This window comes from Pagrus pagrus (genome assembly GCF_965226575.1).
Source record: "Pagrus pagrus genome assembly, chromosome: 7".
Taxonomy (NCBI): Eukaryota; Metazoa; Chordata; class Actinopteri; order Spariformes; family Sparidae; genus Pagrus; species Pagrus pagrus.
In genome coordinates, this window is record NC_140191.1 from 26,123,285 (window position 1) to 26,140,855 (window position 17,571).

Consider the following 17,571-nt stretch of genomic DNA (forward strand, 5'->3'; position numbering starts at 1 on the left):
ACGTGTAAACTATCAACTGAGTGTATATAACAGTATGTCACACACAGGGCATTTTTCTGCAGAATTGTACATTTGATACTTCTGTGGATGTTATTGTACTTACATTTATTGCGATTATAGTTTTATTCCTGATGAGTGAGACTGAATATTCTACTACTAAAATCATGAAGATGTGACATTTTCTGGGGTCTGTACAAAGCAAAATAAGAAAACTGCATTCATCTGTGATTTGAATATAGGTCATGTTGTGATTTCAATTATATTTTGATTAATTGTGCAGCCCGTATTGGAGTATTTTTACACTGTGGTATCAATACTTTTACTCCAAAGCAAATGATGTGAGTATTTCCACCACCAGCACACCAGTGAGTCACCAGCTTCTGTCAAAGCAGAGCATATCAGCACCATGGACAGGGACACATGCCCAGACTGGCTGCACATCTCCTCTCTGTACATCCCAGACCAAAGAACAGTGTTAAGTGAGGCAGCACGCTTCATATGACCTTCATAGTATGGCAGCAGCATGACAAGAATCAAGCTTGGCTGTAGAGTAGCTTTATTAACCCCTCGTGTCCTTCCTTTACACATCACAACCTCCTCTCGTCTCCTCCCAGCTCTCGCGATGAAAGAAGCAGCAGCGGGGTTGGTAATACTGCGTCACCTGACTCAAGAGGAGGGGGGCGGTGCGTGGTGAGAAATATCAATAAATTAATAATTAAATAAAAGGAGGAGGATGTAAATCCGCTGAGTGCGCCGCCATCCGACTAGCCGGGGTTGAAAGCGCGCATCGCCGGGGCTTGCAGGCTGAGTGTGGGCCGCAGCAGAGAGGAGCAGGAGGTAATAACCGCCGCACTGGATGGTGGGGGGATGATGGTGATGATGGTGATGATGCCAGCCTGGGCCTGATGTTCCCCTGCACGCCCCGCTGATACACAGGGACCGTCGGAGCAGTGCTGCTGCTGGTGGTGAGGATTATCCAGGAGGCTGGAGGAAGGAAGACAGGGAGGAGGGGGGGAGGCAGCAGCGAGCATCATCCGGGGAGGACCGTTTTGTCAGGGAGGCTGACCGACACACAACAGTAAGAAATTCATGGGAAATTAAAGGAAAAGCTCCAAATTAAAAGCTGGAATTGGATTTAGCAGGTTCATAGACTCTCGCTGTCACCGGATACCAATCCTCAGGGGGAGAAAGTCAGTTCATGATTGTCCTCGAAACACAACTGAGCTCCAGTATCGTCCTCCAACTCAACCGCAATTCAGGAGAAAGTGTCCTGCTGGTTCTTCTCTGGTGCTGTGGTGCCTTCGAGGGCAGCTGGGATTACTGAGGCCGCCCGTTCCTGTCGGTGTGTGTTGGGGGTGGCGGGGGTAGGACCATATTGGACGCTTGATAGCCGAGGTTGAGCTCCACAGAGAGAGAAGATGTCGGGTCAGACGCTGACGGACCGCATCGCCGCGGCGCAGTACAGCCTGACGGGATCCGACGTGTCCCGAGCTGTGTGTAAAGCCACCACACATGAACAGACACCGCCAAAGAAAAAGCACATGGAATGTGAGTAACCTATCTATCTATCTATCTATCTATCTATCTAATTATCTATCTCTGTGTATAAGTGTGTCCTTTCCACCCTCCATCCATCCTCCTCATGCACAACTAGGCCATGCACTCACCAAAGCCATGATGGTTGCCTCCCCCCATCCATCCATCCATCCCTCCCTCCCTCCCTCCAGTGTGTGTTAATGTGCTTGGAGGAGTTGCTCAGCCACACCATGCGCTCACACATGTACTGTACATGCACACACACATTATGCTCGAGGCACCTGCTACTTTAATTTAGATTTTTATTGAACAAACCAAACCCATTACCCAGCTACAGCAGGGCTTCTTCCCCCCATTGTGCCGGGCAGACGAGCGTCAGTGTAGAACCAGAGGGCTCCCACAAAGCCCTCAACCACATACTTAAGCCTTCCTGACTGGAGGGAGGCCGTCTCCCCCATGTTGCTCCAGTGCTCCTCCAATGCATAATTGAAAAGGTTGATAGTGTTGTTTTACCTACTAAACACACAGGCCTGTGCCCGGGCTATTGTCCGCTATGGTAGAGCAAAAAGGTGTGTGCCAGTGCCAGCATGTCACTGATTTCTTTCCTGGTGCAATTTGGAGGTTGGGTGTTAATTCAGTGTCAAATGCTGAAATGCAAAGGCCAAGAAGGCCCATAAAGCATTTGGAAAGAGTTCAGTGCAAACAGAAACTAAAGATATGCAGCATTCTTGAGAGCATCCATACACAGAAAGATGCACTGTCATTAACATACATACATAAAGTTGATTCACATGTGTAGAGACTGACGCCCAAAAATGAAAATGTAGTCATTATCTACTCATGTCAATGGAAAGTCCGGTGACGTGTCATAGCCCACAAAACATGTCAAACACAAAATGACTCCAAACAACATGTCTGGAGTAATCCAAGTCTGCGAAAGCCCAGAGATCTCAAATTGATTTAAAAAAAAAAAAACTGTATTTACACCCTTTTTCAGCCTAAATCTTCAGTGTAGCTGCTAAGCTAAAAGTGTGAGTGCACACCCTGTCTAAAGTGGGTGCATGAGCTCGATCGCGCGTTAAGGTTGTAAATAATGTCTGTGAAGCTTCAGAAATGTTTTCTGGATAACAGAACTTCTCCCAACTTGCCATCAGCATGAGGGTGAGTAGATAATGATGTGATTTTCATTTTTGGGTGAACTTATCCTTTAGATAAGTTTAGATTTAGATTAAGTTTAGGTTTAGATTTTCTGATACCTCTGTTGTGTTTGCACACGTCTCTGAACGTAGACCTGCGTGATATGACCAATTTGTCGATTTCTTTGGGCTGTATGGCGATGAACAATATATATTTCAATATTTTTAAATCGATATTGCAACAATATTGTAGGGATGACTGTTGGTACTTTGACAAATATTAACACGTTGAGAATTTGAGAAATAATCATCAGTAATGTGGATATAATGACTAATAGGGTAAAGGCCTGTATTTGTACACGTAGAGCAGTCTGGTAAGTTCAGAAACGTACATCTCTTTACTATAATGCAGCCTTTAAAACCAGGAAGAGACTAGACTGATGTCAATCACGACATAACGGTATCCAAAATCCAAGACAATATATAGTCTGATCTTACAATAATGATATAATATCAATGTATTTCTCAGCCCTACCGAAACATGTTAGTTATGTCTTGTTAACGTTAACCCCTCCATTAAAAAAAGACCCTACCAACCTTATCACTTCATTTGATATTGATTTATAAACGGAGTCAATACAATTTTAGACGGATGTTATATTAACAACAGGTTTCTCGACAGATGACTCCGTAACACCAGATATGCACTGCTGCTCCACGTGACGAGACAGAGTCATCGTTTCTTTAACATAAAATCAGAAGAAATGGCAGCAATATCAAGTCGGCAAACTCAGACCCAGAGGGATAAATCAGATCAGCCGGTCTGTACGTGTCCAGACTTTAAAAATCAAAGTGAATGATGAGCTGTGTTAAATCATAGCACAACAGAGTGGAGAGCTCGCCCACTTGCCAAAGTTTGTCAGCACTTTGTTGTTGTGGCGAATGCAGAGGAAGCGCTGCCCTCCACATATTGCTTTCCCACTCGTCTACGAATAAAAAGGACTAAAGAATTAAAATCTTCACAAGTAGCAACTTAAATAACTTATACAGTAATTATTCTAGAAGATACATGCAGCCACTGCACAACTGAGCCGCTGTCAACAATGTATCACCCTCTATTATCAAATTCTTTTACTTGTTGCTTTACTAATCTTATGAATGGCTTTCTTTCACACCTATGTTGCACTTGAAGTGAGAATATTCCAACCTTCACAGGAAGTAATGACACCATTTCACTCTCACTAATGAAAGGTTGAATCCTCTGGCAGAAAGACACTATCTTGCTCATTTCCTGCGGCCATTTTACGCCTGAAGCCTCACTAGGGCTGTGGTCAGATAGTCTTTTTGAGAGACATAACCCAGAAGTATCTAAGTGGCAGTCATGATAAGACCTGGTCAAGTTCTCTAAATGCTGAGGAAAGGTGCTCAGAGCTTTGTGTCTTATCTCCTTTCACACAGGGCCATCTTTTATGGAAGGAAAGGAGATAATACGGCCCCACATTTCCTTTGGGCCCCAGTGTAAGTGCTGTTTGATTCTCTCAGCACTGCAGTTGTCTTTTCCTACGAGCTTATGAATTGTGCTTCACATCTTTCCTTGACCTCATGACATTTTCCATCGAGGTTGAGAAAAAGTGTATAGGAGAAGACACAGGAAGTCATTTTCTGACTAACCCTAACCCCTAACCCTAACCATGACAGGTATCTTATGGTGGCTAATGCTAGCTGTTACAGCCGTCTATGTACTGTGTTGCAGAGATGTCTACTGTAGTTAGCATGCTAACCAGCTAGCCCATGCTCATACTGTAATACCACTCTGTACCAGCCAGAGGCAATAGTCTGATAGCATAGCCCCTGTAGTTTCAGCTGGGAGTATGTAAGCAGCGAGTTTCCTATGTTTCACAAGCTCTCTTAGCTTTTAGTGTAATCCATTTATAAACTAACGTTAGCTACTGTTGCTCTCTGTTAGCGGAGCTGAGAGAGGCACTGAGACAAGGCACTTCTCAAAGGACGTGGATAAAGTCACTTCCTTCGGACTCTCGTCCAGTTGCGTATTTTGGGCACATCCTAGGTCTAGCCAAGATAGTCATGAGCTCAGTGTATTAAAGCCAACAAATCAATGAAAATATTGGATTAATTTAAATGGAAAATCCTTCGGTTTAAACAGAGTACAGGTCTGTTTGGTTACTGAGATGAGCTGCCTCATAAGTAAAGGTCTTGGATAAATATGTGAAAGGTAAATTAATGTCACATTGGAGGAGCTGCCTCAGGGATATTGTCTGACATTATATCCAATTTCATCCACTGTTGACATTTACCCAATGTGCCGCTGGGTCAACTGGAAAACATCCAGTTCTTTTTTTATTCGACTGCTATTAGAAATATTCACGTACATCATCCATGGAAGAGGCTCCCATAGAACATTGTCAGGAGGCTCCACTGCTGCACTGGTTCACATCGAGGAGCTTCACAAAAAATACCCTTACTATACTATAAGTCTTTACAGCCATCATCATAACCATAGATGTGTTTTATTCTGATGTATTTTTGTGTTATACAGTATCCGGACTGATACATCCTTCACCAATCAACTGACATAATCAGTCATCTTCATAATTAACCTCCTATTCCACTTCAGAGATCTTCCCATCATGCTGATATGGTCCGACATGAATATGGGTAATTTCTGCTGTTTGCACATACAGTATATCAGCCTCACGTGGATTTTGTGTGTTTGGCTCCTGGACATTCTGACTGTTATTAAAGTAATTTATTTTAATTATATTAAGATGCTTAAACAGATACTGATTGCCCTCTTACATAGTAAATTCTCATTTTAGTCTCTAATTTCTGGGTTTCTGGCTGAAATGTGACAGTAACAGATCAATTAAGATGATGAAGACAACTCTCATCTTGCTTTCTTCTCACACTCAGAGTGAGCTCAACCAATCAATTGAGACCTCCATTAAAAATAGTCAATCTGCTCAGCTTTATCAAAACACTATCATGAATAAAGCCGGCATTCACCTTCGTCTGGCACTGTGCTGTATATCCAAAGAATTACAGGATTCATTTGTTTTATGATCTCAATCCTAAATCCAGATATGTGTCCATGGTCTAAAAATAATCTCATATGGATTGTTCCACTGACAGTTAAATGTGTATTGGTCTGTTGCTCAGCTGATCCAGTTCAAGGGACATCCAGAGAACAGCAGGGCAGTAAGCTTCCTCGTGCTGTGACCCCAAAACCCCAGAGAGAGAAAAACTGAGAGAATCAGAGAGCTTTTAGACTGAATTAGGTCCTGCAGCCTCTTCAAGGATCAAAGGCACCATAAATAGAAAACAACAGAAAAGTCTGGGATGCAGGTAGAAACAGACATGCTTTTTAAAGGCTTACATCTCTTTTGCAAATTGGTGGCAACTCTTAGTTTGTTTTAAACCCTAAAACTGACCCGTAACTATGAAGTGCTGAGAGACTATGACCAAACAGTTTGTGTCTTCAGACCACAAACTGCTGACTGTCAGTACAAGGAAAGGCTAAAAGAAAAAAGTAATCCCATTAATAGCACAATGGTAGATATGTGTCTCTAGACATTTGGCACAACACACTGCCATTTATTTGAAGAGCCTGACAGATGATTGTGATACAGATCAGAAGTCTCCTAACTCTTAAAAGATTAGAGCTCCGGCAGCAGCACAGATTGCCCGACACCCCACATGGCCTGAGTGTGTCTTACAGAAGGCTCTTGCTCTGGCTGCATGTGTGTGCCTGCACGCACACACACACACAACTTCACATACACACAGAGAGCTGCACGTAAGCCACATGCTGTTGGCTACATACCAGAAAAAAGGGACTTTGAGTGAGGATCCAATAGTGTCTTTTCTTTGGAAAGGAGCAGGGTGGTGCAGACTTGGAGGAGGTGCAGCTGTGAGTCAACAGCATGAATGGGCTGAAGTTTAAATGGCGTTAGGATAATTGCTGTGAACAAAGAAGTCCAATGCGAAGAAGGCTGGCAGTCTGAAAGCTTAATGTGTAACAACCATGGACGTATAATGAGAAATGGATACAGCGTTTACATCATTCCTAAAGTTCAACGTCCTGGGATAAAATTACTGAGATTTTCCACATATATTCCACATTGTGGGGTTCACTAGAGACTTCCAGTTTAGCCCTCACTAATTTCAATGGGGATAAAATTATTTTCTCTTCTAGACCAAATGTTATCAGACCAAAGGAATCAAATTTTAATGAAATTAGTCATTTGTGAGGCAAAAAAAAATGTATCCAGTTTTACAGAAGCTTCTCTCACGATGTAAGCCTATGGGAAAACAAGCCTTTCTGGGCCCTCTGCATTTAATCAGGTTTGGCTACTGTGTCAAATTGGCTTAAAAGCTTGGCACTCCTGGGGGCTTGGTATCAACAGTACCCTCTTCCCTTTTTGTGCCATAAAGTAAATGTGAATTAGAAAAGTCAAATTAAAAAGTAAACTAATTTTTAAACTAAACTTTTCAGTAATTAGCCTTTAATCACCAGGTTATGCACGCAAACCCGCTTGGCTGAGGCACATGTACCGACGAGTCTGTGTGAAGCAATGGAGCGATGTTTTTTAGATTTGGTGCTTGAACGTGCAGGAGGACGCACATGCAAACATGCGAGTATGCAGGCGAGAAGAAGACCTAATTGGCAAACATAGATTTAAACAATTCAGGGTTTAACATATTTTTGAACAGGGTGCCTTTAATGCAGCAGATTCCACCTTGTGCAGACTGACAGTCTTCTCACTAAAGATACTGCTACTTGAAACCCAGACCTTCAACAGGTGGCCAAGACATTTATATGAAAATGTATTTAATTTTCTGGTTGTTTTTTCTGGTTGTAGCAAATGAGGCTACAGCATGTACTTAATATTTGATGACACGGACCACCTTTAAATGTGGTTTAGTCTAACTCAAGACTTGGCTTCTGAATTGTCTTCTTGGTGGAGTAGTGTGACCATCTGGCTCGCTGGCAGGCACACGACTCAGGGGTTCAAGATGGAGGAATGGCACACATGCCATGTTCACTGACGACGACTTAGCGACGCCACCATATTTTAGACTAGCCCACTACGCCCTCTTACCCATCTCACGCTCCATTAGGACTGTGTTTAGGATACTGCGGTGATTCTGTCAATTTGGATTGATTGGACTGGGTTACACAACATCTGGCAAATGCATTAATTAAATTGTCAATTAATTGCCCGGTGCACACTTTTTCCACTTCAGTCTGCTGCTGCAGCTCTCTGCTGCCGGATTTAAAACCTAAAACAGCAGCTGCCAAATAATTAGTTTTGTCAGAGAGCCCATTTTGTTACCACTTCCGCCATGAAGCAACCGGATGTGTGACGAGCAAAGACTTCTTAAAGGCAGCATTTATCTGATTGGTGGATATAACAACCAAGCTGCTCCTCAGTGTGAATCTAAAGGCCCGGGGCAGAGATCAGAGGACATGCAGGGTATGTGCAGCCCGAGGGAGACAGCTAGAGCACGAGTGTAACATGGTTTGAACGTCTGCCAAATGAAGATGGCTCTGTTTTCAAAGACAGGCCCCACCACTCCTGCTGCTGCTTAGCCTCCATCTTTCTCTACTGCTACTCATGTTGGCCTGACCTCTTAAAGCTCCCACTGTTAAGAGAGTTAGAACAGGTTTATAGCTTGAAAGTTATGTTTTCAAAAATGTCCGCCATCATTTTCCCTTCTCTCGCGGTCGCTTCTCTCTCTCTCCTTTACATCCACACAACGTTTTTAACACAGACAGCGTTTATCGTGATGACCTTGATTCTGATTAGGCGTCACGGCTCACATTCTGTCTGTGTTTGCTGCAATAATTATCACCAGCTCTGCTGCCGCTCTAAATCTAGTCACTCCAATTAACAGGTTTTTTAACACAGTGATGCGATTATGCTCTGCTCAGAGCAAATGCAGGATACATGACCTGCTGTGTGTGTGTGTGTGTGTGTGTGTGTGTGTGTGTGTGTGGAGGGTGGGGAGAAAGCAGGAGGATGAGCGGTGAGAAACATAAACAGCGTGCTGAGTTCCCTTTGGCTGCTAAGGTGCTGTTACCACAACATGAGTCACCATCAATGTGTTACCACATTTGACAGGCCGACTGTCTCCCTGAAATGGGGGAGGGGAGGAGAGAGTGAGGGGTGAGAGGGCTCTGTCAGTAAATCATGTGCTAGTATACATGCTTAGTACACATGTTTAGGTCGTTTGTACTCAGTCTCTATCTGAAATTCATCAAGCTCATTGGGTTAAAGCAAGATGTACTTCACAATGTATAGTTCTGCATCAAATCCTCACTATTTCTATAGTTTATATAGAGTTCAAAGAAATAGTTAGAAACTTGTTTTCTTACTGATAATCTGATGAGAAGATTGATGTCTGTAAGCAAAATAAGAAGTTGGAGCCAGCAGGTTATTAGCTTAGCATAGCATAACGACTGGAAATGGGGAGTAAAAGTACGCCTGGCTCTGTCTTATGGTAAAAAAAAGTATGTCCACCAGCCCCTCTAAAGCTCAGTAATTAACATGTTATATCATGTTTGCTACAAAATCCAAAGTGTCACACAACAAGCTGTGGTTTCACACAGGCAGGCTAGCTAATCATCACCTAACAATTGCAGTATAATAACAAGTGACACCCACTTTAGCAATCGAGGAATATTAAAGAAGCTCTGTGGAACCGGTTGTTAGTTTATTTTAGCGGACCCCATTTCTAAACTGATGTTAGCTGCTGTTGCTCTCTGGTAGTGGAGCGAGAGAGGCACTAAGAACGTGCCTAAAGTCACATCCTTTCGACTGTCACAGAAGATCCGACCCAAGTCCCTCACAAAGAAATCAGCAGTCCAGCAGCATAAATCAACCCATACAAATCGTCCACAGGCTTGTATAGGCAACTGAGAGAGACGGGGAAGGTCTCATTTTTCATGTCACGACACAATCCGTTCCCATAGGGCCAATAAAAAAGAGATTAACACGTGTAAATTACCTCAAATTGTTACATGGATCACCTTTAGTGTTCTCAGCATCTCTTTTGTCAGTACTTTGCTTTGGGATTATGTTTTTGCTTCAGGTATGAACCAGCAAAATGCGCATGAAGGATATTATGTCTCCTGGCAACAGTAGCTGAAGTTGTCGTGTCCATGGACTGTCAGTCTGAAAATACTGTGGCAGAGAGCCTCAACATGAAAAACGTCAGTAAAACTCAGGCAATAAAGAAACCATTTTTCGATGCACCTCCACTCGCTGACCCCACGCTGTCAATGTGGATATCTTCGTTGGAACTGCTGCTAGACATTTTTTCTTGCTGCTTCAGTTAAATTCCTGTGTGAGGACTAGATTCTCACAATTTTTCAAATTTGCCACCAACGGCTGTCACAATACATGCGTCCAGTTTAAGTATGAGTCAATATAAAGGATGCTTGTATGTGAGGAGAAAAACTCAGAAGCATCCTCCAGCCTTTCTGTCCCTTCAATTGGTCCTCATCTTCTGCCTCACCCACTCCGTCCTTACACTCCCACTCTGTCCTCCTCTATTTCCTCCTTTAATGATGCACTTCTGTGCACTGCTCGTCTAATGGGGAGTTGCAGTCAACAGAGGAATGTGAAAGGAGGCTGGTAAGAGATCCCAGCGTGTACCGCAGCGCTGATCTCACAGCGGGTATCGTTGCAAGCCCCAGAATGTCTCTCTAATGTCAAACAATGTGTGGGAGTAGGGCTGTCCTACCAACAGTGTGTGTCCAGATTAATGAGCTGGGACCAGGATCCCCCATACAGCTGCTATCATTATCCTCTTTAAATCTGAGCAGCCATTTCAAATTGATTTGCTTCTCCTTTCTTAGTACCACCCACCTCTTCCCTCGCCTCTCAGTCCTTTTTCTGATGCTCTTCAGAGGTCGCAGTGCCCTTGAGCCTGCTAGTCTGAGGATAAAAACATAAATATTACAGCACAGTCGTGTCTGTTGGGGGGATTTATTGCACTTAAATGGGCAGAAGGTACACACCGAGGTCTGCTGTACCTGGGTATACAGTCCTTTGTGCAGGTAAGCAGCAGCAGCCTCTCCAGCAGCTCAAACAGTAAAGAGGCCATGTCAATACCCAGGCTGCATATCAATAATGCATAGAGGCTTGGGTATCCTGCAGTTTTATTACTCTGTCTGACTGCTGGGATCTGCCTCAGGACCCGACTTTGCGATAAATATTGTCACGATAAAAGTGTCCCCCCACTGACTTAATCACAGGATAAAGGAGAACCTGTGGGAACACTGAGATGGCTTTTAAAAAGTTTGGTCTAGTTTAGAAAGCTGTGCGGCAGCCTGTCTGAGAAGGATTAATCAATCTCTTAGACCAAGGTGCAAAGATGAATCTGGCTTTCAACGTGCCACACAAGCAGTGAAATCAATCAATTATTTATGAACTATTCAACAACTTCTTTAAAGCTACATTGGAGGTCTGTATGTCATTTAGTCAATGATAAATTTAGAAGCTGAACATTTGTTACAAGGCTCACCCTTGTCCGTTACTGCCACTGTGCCTGTCAGGCTTTCCATTCTCGCAATTCTGTCTTGATTTCAGACAGAGGTAGACAAAGGCAGACTGGCTGGGAAATCATTTATATTTCCATCTGAAATGACAACATTTGCTGACAGAGTTGAAGAGTTGGAGCTAGGAAGCTACTTAGGCTCCATTAGTTGGTTTAAAACACTGTGTCCGGCTGAGTTTTTAATGTTTCCTGCTGACTCATTCTAAAAGGAGACTCTTGTACAAGAGGTTACATATGCACTTGGTGGCTACATACAAGGTATCATGCTGAAAGACTGATGCTAAACCTGCATGTCCCAGGTAAAACAGCCATCATTAAACAACAGTTGATCGTCAACATAGAAGACCGGATGTTCTTACGGTATCCACGAGTTTCCTGGGGAGGTCACTGAAGAGATTACTGGGGAAACCATTCAGGATTGTACTTCTGGTACTCCGTGGAGCTAGCGTAGGTGAGAAAGTATTATAATAACTGATGCACCAATGGCACTTTCAAGACTTTAGAAGTGTTAGCTAAGTGGGCTAAGCAATAATAATATAGTGTTGGTAGTATTCACTTGATAAAGTTGCTGACCTAGATCTTCATGAATGAATGATACACCGTACCAATCACTCCAAGAAAGGGGGGTTAGCGTCTGGTGACCATGTAAAACGCAGGTTTTGGCGTCACGATTCAGCGATAGTCTCTCCCATAATTCATGAAGGTGTCATCGGGGCTAAACATAAGATGGATAGAGCCCAACTAGACATAGTTAGCCTTAATATTAGAATAATTTTAAGGAAAACTATAGAATTTGTTACACTTTGTCACAGGAGAAGAGGACCCAAACGCAGACAACACGCAGGAGGCAGCATAGGGGGAACGAAAAGCGTGCGTTAATAAAATAAAAGCTGAAAATACAAAACACCAGAAATCTATACAAACCAGCAGGAACCAAAAATGAGTCACTAGGACCAAAAACAAAGTAGCAACTAAAAAGCTTAAACAAAGTGCAACAGAAAAGCAGAGTTCAAATCAAACGAGAAACAAGAAACCAAAATCAGAAACACCAAATGGGAGGCACGAGGAAACACTGGAGAAAACACTGGAAGAAACACTGGAATGAAATGCTGGGAGGCAACACAGGGGAAGACGGACCAAGACAGAGTAACATTTAACAACACGGAACTCACGGATTTACACAGGTCTTAGTTGTAAACATGACTGTTCTTTATATAACCTCTTTACCCCACAAACTAGTCCAGTTGTTATTGCCGTGCTGTGGCTTTGGAAGTAATACTTGGTTGCTGCTGTTGGTAGTGAGCTACTCACAAGAAGATTCATTTATAATCTAATTAATTCCTTACGTGCACATGAGAAATCCAAAGCCAGACTTGGTGTGCTGCTAAACTAAGATTGGAAAAAACGCTGTTCAAGAGAATTATTTAGTGAGTCAGTTGGGTTTTAGCAAAACCTTTTTTTTTTTTCACTTGTCATGTATCTTTATTTTCCTGCATCTGAAATATTCCAAGAAGCCCTCAGGTGCTCTCTGACAATCTTGAGATACATAGCCTACCCATGTGTTTCAGACACAGCACTAGTATTCTGCAACATACACACACTGTGTTAATGTGATAGAAGAACCATGTCTGTTGTCAAGGAAAGATTGCCGAGACCTCCAGATGTTGACCTGCAGCACAGTTAAGTGTTGTCTGACTTCTTAGATTATCATTTGATTACGGTACTTACTCATGCAAACACTAGACATTGCTAGAAATCTTAGCTCAAGCTTTCTTCATCTGTGCACCTTGTGTGGAGCTCTAGGAATTTCTTTTGGATTTCTTTTTAAGGCTTGGATGTTAACCAATGGGACAGCTCTACTCTGCCTTTAATGGGTTGAGCTAAATAAAGGAGAAAATGACCTTTTCTTTATATACCACTGCAATCTCAGAAGCATATGGCCAAATTCAGTGTCAGGAATACGCGGTACAAACATTCATCAGGAGGGCATGAGTAATTTTAATAGTTCTGCATCAACTGATTCTTTTCACCCTTTATTTCATTGTTACTTTCACACCTCCCGCCCTCCCTTCCTGTTCTTCCACAGCCCTGAACAAACCTACTGTTGCTCATAGATACAGATTTTTCTCTGCCAGAAAAAGAAGTAATAGGAAACAAATTGTCCTGCTGCATTATTTGGCTCAGCATGCAAGGTGGCTATCTGTCTCTGTCTCCTTTCTTGGAGGAGCAAAAATACACAAGGCACAAGCTGGGGATATTCTATTCAAACAGGGAAGACACAAAGCCTCATGGGAGACTAGCAGCTATGGGATGAAGGGAGCTAGGGAGGACAAAATGATTGCAGGCAGGAAGAGATGCTAGACTGGTGATGCTCAGTAAGAAGATATATTGCCTATAATGTATGTTGTTTTTTATGTCTGAGAGCATCAGTAGTCAGGCAGACATTAGAGCTGTGGGCAAGAAGGACAGCAATAGTCATTAGAGACTGATCTGCACACCGATGAGGAAACATCTACCTGCTACACAGTCACTTAATGATACATGTAGAACATGAGTTAGTACGTAAATCAGCCTGTCGAAGGTTCATGAGAGTATTTATATCGGCCCAATATCTGACAGCTTCTAGTTGCGGCTCAAATTATGCATAATGTGCATTTCTTCTTTTTGGATAATAAAATAAAGAGAAAGAGACAATAGTAAGAGCAGTGATAGCCTGCCACCATGACTGAACATGGTGTGTTACAAGTTCATCAGCATAGAAAGATGTCACAGCATTGCACATGGTTTGTTTTGGTGTCCAACTATTGTCTTAAACTTATTAAGAAAGCTTCTTCCTCTCTCCTGACGGCACGCTAATGAGTGACAAGCTTAATTTACCCAACAAAGCAAGCTAACACCTTTCAGCTGTTAGCACTGAACATGTTTGTCAGTCACATAGCGTACTCTTCACAACAGAGCAGGCTTTGAGACGGTATGTTGTCTTTCATCGAACAGCTAACAAACAGCAGTTATCTGACCAAGCTACTAGTCTCACTTTCTTACAGCTGTACTTACTTAAGCTATACCTAACATAAAGTATAGTTTCCTAAGGTATAGCTTACTGCCTGAACCCAGCAACTACTGTCCAACTTAAACTAGCTATACCAACCGCCCTTAATGTTAGAGATAGTGACCAATTTGCAACAAATCACATTTTCACAGATAATCTACGTGGCACTGTTTGCTAGCAGTGCCACTGTGTTTGGGAAATTTGGCCAATGACTATCACCTTGGCACAGAAAAAGTACTAAAAATGGTCAAAACTACAACAAGTCTGGCCATACTGACAGCTGTGCGGTTATTCGTCAGTTTTGTGAGCTAGCTAATATAGCTAGCTGACTCTACACAGTCTCGGTTACTGGTTAAACAAGACGACGTCACTTATTCGACTGATGGGTGTGTAGTCTTTCTATTTACTTATTTTCACAACACTTGATTAGATTTATGACAAACTGCAACTTTCTCAAATTGAAAAAATATTTTTTAATTTTTTTATAATTGCAGGCATCCTTTAATTTCTTTAATTTCTATACTGGTACAGTATGAAACACTGAAAGCAACTCATGCCAGTTTAATGAGTCTCCTATGGGATTTTCATATTAGAAATGAATAAAAAACCAGTGGCTGCCTTAAGCTGAACACACTAAAATGAATTTTGTTAAACTCTTCAGTTCCAATAAAATCCACTGTGGCATGTCCCCATTGGTACTTATTGGTACAAATCTGCCTTTGGACAATAAAACAGAGTTTGCGTGTGTTTTGTTCTTGGTGAAGTGTTGTGCGATGATGATTGCAGTTCACCCTGAGTTGAACTCACACAGTGGCCTTGATATCAGCTCTGTTTATTGACGTATTAGTCCAGTAAAAATTCAAAGAAAGTAATGTCCCTGATATCCAGTTTATTTGCTATGAAATCTGTTGTTTTTATTTAACAATGAACACAACACACTTCAACGACATCTGGTACTGAATGAATGTGGGATTTTCTACCCATCAGTTGCATCACAGAAAACACACTCCACCAAGCAATAGCTGAGTGAAATGTCACTGAAAATGTCTATATGAAGGCAGCGCTGCTATCTGCATCCACCAGCAGCAGCAGCATTGTGTGAGATGCCAGCTTCTGCCTCAGATGTCACTTCCAGCCTCCACCGTGTCTGGATCTCAATGGCTTCCTCTTTGTTTAGCTGCCACACCACATTGGTGCTATGCTACGCTGGGACAGAGTGCATTCTGGGTATTTTTTCTCTCCCCCTGTATGTTGCTTGAGGGTGAGAGAAGCTATAAATAAACACTGTGCCTTCATGGTCCGTTCATGTGTAGCTCAACAACGAATCACTCATGCAGCATGGCTTGTAGTGCACTCTGCACTCTTATGTAGATAGAGAGCTCACTGAATACACCAGTCCTCATGCGCCTGAGTCACCTATTAATAATATCGATCTATATGAAATATAGATATACATATTCACAGTATAGAAAGTAACATAAATCAGCACAGAGGTTATGTGAATGGTATTACTATTTATAAGAATTCAGTGTTGAACCATACAGCTGTGTGAAGGCTGGTGTGACTCACATACATCTGGCTTTGACCCCCATCACTTGGCACCTGTGAAGACAATTTAAAGGAATCTTACTGCATCCTTGATGCAACTGCAAATATGAGAGCCTGTTGCCTAGGAAACCACCTTGTCACGTCCCCTGTCGTGCTCAATGGTACATTTGTAAAAATCCATCTCTGAAAATTATGTGGAGGATGTTGCGTGCGTGCGTCATGCAGCTCTTGCGTAAATGCTTAAGTCTGTCCTGTGGTGCATGCGTGCCTGGCAGTCTGCCTGCAGTTGTACTCACACACAGCAGCTTTGATATCGCTTACAGTTATTGATATGTTAAAGGCTGCTGTGTGAAATCTGAGTGCTGCCAGTTGTGTGCTGGGTGTGGCAGATGCTGCAGGGCGTCCTGGTGTGGTATTAAGTGACAGTTATGTGACACTGTGTGGGTCAATAGAGCACAGGAGTCCAAAGAGTGAGAGTCGACAAATCAGTCATTCCAACCCCCCCGGCTTGGGACACCTTTACAGAATAACTCTTGTCAGTAGATCCTATAAAAAAAACGGACAAAACTAACAATGCATCTGTCGATCAATAGTTCCTTCCCTACCTTGTCTGTGGCACTCCAGCTCTTTGGTTCCTATATATGTATATGTATATGTATATGTATATGTCTGTATAGTATAGACCATAATTTCCTAAAACACTTGTGATTTTAAGCAAATATCAAATCAAACAGGAATAAATAATGCATTTGTTGTTGGCAGTTCTGCTGGTGTGGACAACATCTGCAGGACTGACTCAAAATAAACTACAGTGGCCACATTTGTCCAAGAAAATGTTGGATATGACTCATTTATGCATTTTCAGCCATGAAATTATTTTTACGGATATTCATGCCCTGTACTTTGTGGTAGTGCTTATTAGCAAACGCAAGCATTATAACTAAGTAAGCTAAGATGGTCAACGTGGTACAAATCTGCATGTTGGCGCTTCACAGCCAGTCAGCATGTTGGCATGCCAGTGTTAGCATTTAGCTGAAGGCACCACTATGCCTAATACAGCTGCACAGAGCTGCGAGCATGGCTGTAGACGCTTGTTAATAGTTTTTGGACAACAATAGACATCTATTGCCAAGAGGAATAAGGTATTTCAGGCTTTGGCTACATAGACAATACATGCCAAAAATGTGTCCCTACTGGACAGTGTATAATCTCCACATACATGAACTGATGTCTGACAGCTGGATGTGGACACTCACACTTTCCCCAGTAGGCTACACGGACCACTGTGATCACAGAGATAGCGTGTAGCTTGATAACTTCAGTATTTGGCTAGATAGCAGTGTATTTACACACAATACATAGAGACCAAAACCAAGGATGACTCTATCCCACTAAGGAGTGCTGCTAATGCTGTACCTCCTGACTAGAACATATCTAAAAGTGATTAAAAACACATTAAATAGCCATTATTGTTGTACTGAGCGACATATAGCTCCATTACAATAAACATAACCAGTGTCTGTTATTCCTCACAGCACTGTAAACAAGAAGCCAAACCCCTGAGCATGCTCAGTGACATCTGCCAGCATAGAACTGCTCTCTAGAGGTTGGAATTGCAGAAGCAAGAGTTGTTTCAGAATCAACCCCACTGGCCATGCTTATTGTTATGAATAAGTGACTTGAATGCAAATCTTTGTGTTTTCTGCAGTGTTCTGGTGT

The 17,571-nt window shown here is 42.4% G+C and overlaps 1 protein-coding gene across 2 annotated transcripts in view; it reads left to right on the forward strand.

Annotated features, from left to right (window-relative positions):
• Positions 1-695: 695 nt before the first annotated feature.
• Positions 696-17,571, forward strand: part of snap91a (synaptosome associated protein 91a) — a gene marked incomplete at its 3' end in the record, with an annotated part of 35,255 nt that continues 18,379 nt past the window's right edge. The window contains exon 1 of one of the 2 annotated variants that reach the window (XM_084356225.1): positions 696-1,548. In XM_084356225.1, coding sequence (XP_084212351.1) covers positions 1,419-1,548 — 130 coding nt within the window. In that variant the 5' untranslated portion in view covers positions 696-1,418. The remainder of the gene's footprint in view (positions 1,549-17,571) is intronic. The other variant, XM_084356226.1, reaches the window with a different exon arrangement.